The 7,399-nt window shown below is 37.2% G+C and overlaps 1 protein-coding gene across 2 annotated transcripts in view; it reads left to right on the forward strand.

The window, feature by feature from the left end:
• Window positions 1–5,869, forward strand: part of COL28A1 (collagen type XXVIII alpha 1 chain) — a 118,152-nt gene extending 112,283 nt beyond the window's left edge. For both annotated transcript variants that reach the window (XM_073333869.1, XM_073333870.2), the window contains exons 34-36: window positions 3,354–3,603; window positions 4,498–4,674; window positions 5,485–5,869. In XM_073333869.1, coding sequence (XP_073189970.1) covers window positions 3,354–3,603; window positions 4,498–4,670 — 423 coding nt within the window. In that variant the 3' untranslated portion in view covers window positions 4,671–4,674; window positions 5,485–5,869. The remainder of the gene's footprint in view (window positions 1–3,353; window positions 3,604–4,497; window positions 4,675–5,484) is intronic.
• The last annotated feature ends 1,530 nt before the right edge of the window (window positions 5,870–7,399 follow it).

The following is a 7,399-nucleotide window of genomic DNA, read 5'->3' on the forward strand; positions in this document are numbered from 1 at the left end:
TTCTTACATTGTTCATTATCCTACCAAGAGGCAACATGCTCAAATCATGAATTCTTTCAATAGACAGAAGCAAGATTTGGACAAAGGATATTTAAAGTGAGATCTGGAACTTAATTGCTAATTATTAAAAAACTGCTGTTTACCAAAAGAAGTAGATGTTGGAGTCTTAGAATCAAAAGGAGATCTGTAAAATATATATTATTCCAAGGATTTTCAAATTTTTCATAGTATGGACACATCTTAAAGTTAGCTTTGTGGGTACCTCTCCTTCCATTCACAATTGTACAAATCACCACCCCTTTGTGAATGCAACTAGAACAATTTCTTACATGGAAAAGTACTATTAGGAAATATAGTTCTCTAAGAAAAGAAAATATATGTAGCAAAGTGCACATGTACGCTATGAATGTACAGAACATGAAATTCACTCTTAAAGCAACATTTTAATGGGGCTTCAATCTGGCCTCTACTTTTACCCCTGCAGTTGAGTACGCACCCAGTTTATATGCCTAATTATGCAATAGAAGACATTTTTATGTGGAAAATATGGTAATTGCCTGTGCAAATGTGTTGTGAAGGCACAGTTTTGTGCAGTTAGAATGAAAATGTTGAAAATTAGATTCTGTAATCTCTGAGGAGAAAGTCCAGGATAAACATCTTAACACACTTAAAACCGACTTCTCCGAAAAAGGACACTCCACTGACAAGTGGATTGCATCATGGAACAGCCCACCCAAATACCCCAAGAGAACCTGCTTCAATACAGAAATAACCCCTCCTCTCTGATCACACCTGCTTAGTTTTCACCTACCACCCCACACTGGAACCCATGCAGGGTATCAAACAATCCATACTTGATGGGGACCCCATTCTGAAAGAAAACTTTCCTGAACCCCCACTTCAGACCTTCAAACAACCTTTGCAAGTTCATCATCAGAAGCAAGTTCCCCACAGATCAGGACACATCAATTCAAAGTGGCACCAGACCTGCCAGAGCAACAGATGCAAAACCTGAAGACATATCTCCACTGCTACAATGATCAACATCCCCCACAACACCCTTTCCAGATCTCTGGGTCCTAGACATGCCTATCACAACATGTGGTGCACCTCATCCAGTGCACTAAATGCCCAGCGACACTTAATTTAAGGTTTATTACAATAACCTGTAACCCACTAACCCTGTCTTTTTGCCCTATGACTGCAGAGGTGTTAATGGGCCACTCTACCTTGAATAGTCCCTTACAATATGTGCCAACTACTTATGTTAAACAATCTGTTCCACCTTGCATTTTGCTGTGATGCTGGGATTACCCTTCCCAGGCCTGAAGAAGAGCTCTGTGTGGCTCAAAAGCTTGTCTCTCTCACCAACAAAAATTGGTCCATTAAGCGATATTACCTTACACACCTAGTCTCTATAATATCCTATAGGATATTGTTAGCTGATACCAGATCACTCAATTTTCAAGCGTTGCTGTCTCTTTTCCTTTCTTTCTGCATGTATTATGGACACCCAAGAGGGGGTGCAGGGTTGCTTTTTTTTAAACTATTTTAACAGTTAAAATGTTACAATTCTAGTGATATTTTCCATTCTAAGGAATATCTGTTCAAACCAACTATATGTTACCCAAAAGCAGAAAAGTATTTTTAGGGCTGTCAAGCAATTAAAACAAATTAATTGCATGATTAATCATACTGTTAAACAATAATACAATACCATTTATTTTAAATATTTTTGGATGTTTTCTACATTTTCAAATATATTGATTTCAATTATAACAGAATACAAAGTGTACAGTTCTCACTGTATGTTTATTTGTTATTACAAATATTTGCACTGTAAAAAACAAAAGAAATAGTATTTTTCAATTCACCTAATACAAGTACTGTAGTGCAATCTCTTTGTCGTGAAAGTTGAACTTATAAATGTAGAATTATGTACAAAAATATAACTGCATTCAAAAATAAAACAATGTAAAACTTCAGAGCCTACAAGTCCATTCAGTCCTATTTCTTGTTCAGCAAATTGCTCAGAGAAACAAGTTTGTTTACATTTGCAGGAGATAATGATGCCCGCTTCTTGTTTACAATGTCACCTGAAAGTCAGAACAGGTGTTCTCATGGCACTGTTGTAGCTGCTGTCGCAAGATATTTATACAATTACAGCTATTGAGTCAAAATGGGCAGGATTTTCCCTGGACTGGCCCTGGATTCTGGTTGCTTGTAAACAAGGGATGCAGAACATAGTGTCCAGTTATAAAAGTGACAAATCAGCTCACCAGTATCCAATATTATTTCACATTAATCTATAACACTACATGCTTTAAATTGCTGTTTGAAATGCTGAAGTCTGTAATATTATTTCTTTTAATTGAGAGTATATATAGTTTCGTAAGTCAAAAGCAATGCATTATTTATAGATCTGGAATTCTGATAATTCAGAGAAAGCTCTCCATTCTGTGATCTATAATTCTTGGAGTCATTTTTAGAATTTGGGGTTAGGTTAATGATCTACAGAGCTTTACAGGTTTTAGGAAGGGGGGTTATTTTGTCCAAAAAATGCTACATATTTCTATTTCCCTAATCGCCAATTCACTATCAATTGTAGATTTCTTTTCAAATTCTGATATTTGATCAATTGTATTTGCTTCTTAATATGATCTGGTTAACCATTCAAAATTCTGACTATCAGCAGTAGGGAGATGAGATGATCCCATGCGACCATGAATGGGAAGAGAAATGTTCACAAAACAATCTGTGTATTAAGATATGGTCTGCATAATTTAAATGTTTATCACCTTCTGCTCTAGTAGTCTCTTAGGCACTACTTTCCTACTTCCTAAGAGTAGGAAAGAGGCAGAATGCATGCATATCCCCCTGCAAATAATGCAGCAAATAGGGTGCCATCCATCTCAGTGCCTAGATTCAGGATCTAAAATGTCACATAATCCCTTGGAACTACATACTAGAAATTATGAAGCATTTCACAGATTCATTTTACCCTTTGGCCCCTCATATCCCTGATTTTCTTTACTTTGCCAACAAAAAGTTTCCTGCGGCGTTGATTAATGAGAATTAGGTTTGACATAGCCTGTAACTGAATTAAGTGGAAAGCACTATACTGCTTTCTCAGTCCGGCAGCACCCAAGAAGTAATAAAAATATATTCCAAAAATAGCAAGAGAGAGATGTGGAGGTTCACAATTCATTAGAGAGGTATGAAATTGCCGACCAATACAGCTAAATAGCACATGAGAAAATACTCTTAGCCTCCTACATCATCTCAATTTTTCTCTTGGTATGTGAGTCTAAGTAGAATTTTACCATTAATATAAACTTTGAATCCTTTTGTAGCTGAGCCCTCCAGAGACTGACAGAGAGACGGAGCTGTTATCTGTCTCACTGGATTATACTGCTAGCACACCTTTTCAAAGGAACCTTCCTGATAGTCACAGACAACCAGTGACCTCTTCTCTTTATGGCAGACCTGATGACTTGGAAAGTAGAACTCCTAGTCCAGATGTACCTCTGCCATTCAGTATAATCACAGATGTAGAATGGCCTTCAACAGTTTTGCAGCCTCAAGTAATAGCAACTAGAAAAGGTAAGGAGCAAATGCTGCTGCTAGAATTTGGAAAGAACAAAGATCTTGTTCTTGTCTTTTTACCTTTGGTTTTTGTTTTACAGTAGGTGTTGTTCGGGTTTCTTTAAGGACTTCATTTTTTCCTCTTAAATGCTGACTACTTTTCACAACACTTTGAATACAACCTATTTTAATTTTTTTATTATGCCAAATGCAGAGTGAATAAGGAGGCAGAGTGGATTAAGTGAATAAGTCATTTTCATGCTTGGAGAGTTGAGTTCAAATCATTTAGCTTTGACAGAGAAAAAATGTAATAGCTCGATACACAACTGAGAACAATTAGCAAACTCTGCTCAGGTGAGCCTGGGGCCTGGAAATGTAGCAGATGTTTCTCATCAAGGATGAATGGCATTCACAATATTTCAGGAGGTAGCCTGCTCACTAGAGTTGCATCCACTATTTTTTAGTCTAGGCAGTGTTAACAAACCTTAATATTTGCTAGACCCTAAATTCACTAGATTATATCGGGAACAAAATAAAAGCATGTATAAACTTGGAGTTAAATATTTGCAAACCACTAATTTTTTTTATCCAACTGGTTGCTGTTGCTTGGCAATGACAATTTCTAGAATAAGAGCACAATTCTGGCACCTCAACACTGATTTAGGATCCAGAATAGGGATTTAAGCACCCCAATTTGAAAACTGAGCCACTAGTCCATATATCTTTCAATCCATTCACATACCTTCCACTGATATCAATGGGAACTTGATTGAGGGTTGTATATGACCCCAAGAGATCAAGTGGGTGGAACAGAAGATGGTTTTTATTTACTGAAGAAGGTTCTTTTATAAAATTCAATTTAACACAATAAGGAAGAAAATTCCCAGCTAACTTAACTTGATGTGTTTTCAGATCCTAGGTGCTTGGAGCCTATGAAACCAGGAGACTGTCGAGATTATCTGGTAAAGTGGTATTATGACAAGGATGCCAATTCTTGTGCCCGATTTTGGTATGGAGGTTGTCATGGCACCAGAAATAGGTTTGAGACAGAAAAAGAATGTCAGAAAACCTGTATTCATGGATGAACAAGTAAGTCACATCTGTGCTGGAGGCTATCCTCACAAATCCTTTTAAATTGAAAAGATAAGAAAATTAATTGTGCAGCATATTGAACACAGGGACCAGAGATATTCAACTCTTCAAGTGGTCTCCCAAGTATAACTGTCTAAAGGGATGCAAAACCTGATTTATAGAAGTACTACAGTAATTCAGTTGTCTTGTTGCCATGTAGAATATTTCGCAGATACTGTTTAACATGTGCCTCCACAGACAATGAGATAGAATTCCTAGCCCTTAGGTAGCATTTTTCATCCATAAATCTTAAAGCGCTTTACAATAGGTGGGTAAGCATTAGTATCATCATTTGACTGATGAGACATGGAGGCTCGGTGATGTTACATAATTTACTTGAGGGCACAAGTGGGAATATTGGACTGTCTATAGTCTGAAACCTCCAAAGAAAAACTATTGCATTGTCTCATAGCTATAGCTCTCTCTATAATAGCTACCTCTATATAAATTGATGTTTTAGATATCTCCTTAATGTCCAAGACATTTTTTAAAAATTAAGGTTTTGCTGTAAGTGGCGTAAGTGTTTACAGTTAAACAACTAGAGCTGTGGGTACATCATATTAATTAGGTGATATAGAATCCAACACAGCAACAGCTGAACCATTATCTCTGGTATCAGAATTAACTTCCTTATTTTTGCTTGTGAGTCTAAGAAAGTTTCTGCTCATCTAAATCACAGAAAATATGATCTTTTTAGTGACTTTAAAGTGCAGCAGTTGCATTCCTCAAAACTCTCTAATAATCAAATTAATTTTTATTGCCTTCTAGAAACTGTCAGTTGGGATTGGTGAAGATGAATGTTTCTGGCGTGAATACAGGAATGAACACTTGAGAAGAATCCAGAATGATGTGCCAATATGAACACTACTAGCATACCTTTTAGTGCTTGTCACAATATGACATTCACATTAACTAGAATGTAGATACACTCATGTATACCATATATATCTAGATCTTCACAGTAATAACTTTATTATGTATACAAAGGAATATACCTTTTCCCTCCAACTTTGTTGTTTTAATATAGTACTGTATATGGCAAATATCATTTCAATTTTAGGATTAAGATGTCAAACATTTTGATACTCAGCATTTAATAATAGAGGCCTCAATCTATTTGAAAAATAAAATATGCTACAGTTTTAAACAGAAATTAATGGTGCTTGAAATTATTTCTCTTGTTACAGCACTTAGAGCAGCGAATGAAAATGTGTCATTTATGAGTATCCCTGGGGGATTTAAATACCATGGATATAACTGAATCAGTGTTTTCTTCTGTTGAAGCAGGTTTGGATTTACCACTAGAATAATTTTGTCAGTTAGAAAGGTGAGCCCTGTCAAGTCCTTTTATTATATAATTATGGTAAAATCTATGAGCGACTTCAACTCTTAGGCTATTTAACATATTTTGATATCTTAGGGCCCCTGCATAATAGAATGAAACAAAAAAGTATATACATGACAGTAAAATAAAATAAATTATGTTGCAATTAAAAGGGAAAAGCACTGAAAGGTGTACAGAAATCTTTATTTCTCTTATACTACTTTTTGCTTTCAGACCCAACACTACCTGAAGGCACTGTATAAGCTAAAACTGAAGAGCTTCTGATTAAATCAGTATAAAGTAGTCTTGCATTGTTATTTGTTTGGAAATACAATACTTATGCTTGCATAGCACTCATGCCAATCTTTACATGATGATCATTACGGTTAGATGGATCACTATGCTTACACAGTTTTAAGTTCCTCTTACTTAACCCTTAAGGACATCATATTTACCTCAGATGTTATTCAAAGCTCACTGAAAGAAATGCTGGAGCATATGATTTTTCCAAAGGACTAGTGATTTTGTGTGCCCAACCGGAGACACCTAAAACAAGGCATACTTTTCAGAGAAAGGGTGCTCACCCATTTCTGAAAATGAGTCTCTGGTAATGAGTCTCTGGCAGCCCAAATCACTAGTCACTTCTTAAAATGTTGGCCTGTATGTACAGAACTAATATTAGCTCATGATCACTACATCCTGAAAAATGGGGGATTTAGTGCAGGGGTTCCCAAACCTGGTTTGCAGCTTGTTCAGGGTAAGCCTCTGGCGGGCCACGGACGCTTTGTTTACCTGAGCGTCTGCAGGTACAGCCGCTCGCAGCTCCCAGTGGCTGCGGTTCACTGTTCCCAGCCAGTGGGAGCTGCGGGAAGCAGTGGCCCAGCCCGCACCACTTCCGCAGCTCCCATTGGCCGGGAATGGCGAACTGCAGCCACTGGGAGCTGCGAGCAGCCATACATGTGGATGCTCAGGTAAACAAAGCATCTCGCGGCCCACCAGGGGCTTACCATGAACAAGTCCTGAATCAAGTTTGGGAACCCCTGATTTAGTGTCTGTTTAGAATGCAAAAGTCAAAAATGAGGAGAGTACCAGGGAAACATTGAGCTTCACAGTGTTGCTTGCTTCAATAGCAGGGGTTCAGAGATTTAGAACAAAATCAAGCTGTTAAAAGCTCAACTACTATTTTCTTTCACAATAAAAAAAAAGGGAAAATTCTCTTCACTTCTTATTTCAAAATACACTGAAATTTATTAACAGGGCCACCAAAAATCTGCTATTCTTTTGATCACAGCAACAGGGGCACTGCAAATGATATGGAAAAACTCTTGTGGGGACTAAGATTTTATTGGCCCACAGGAT

This window comes from Lepidochelys kempii, chromosome 2, assembly GCF_965140285.1.
Source record: "Lepidochelys kempii isolate rLepKem1 chromosome 2, rLepKem1.hap1, whole genome shotgun sequence".
NCBI classification, from domain to species: domain Eukaryota; kingdom Metazoa; phylum Chordata; order Testudines; family Cheloniidae; genus Lepidochelys; species Lepidochelys kempii.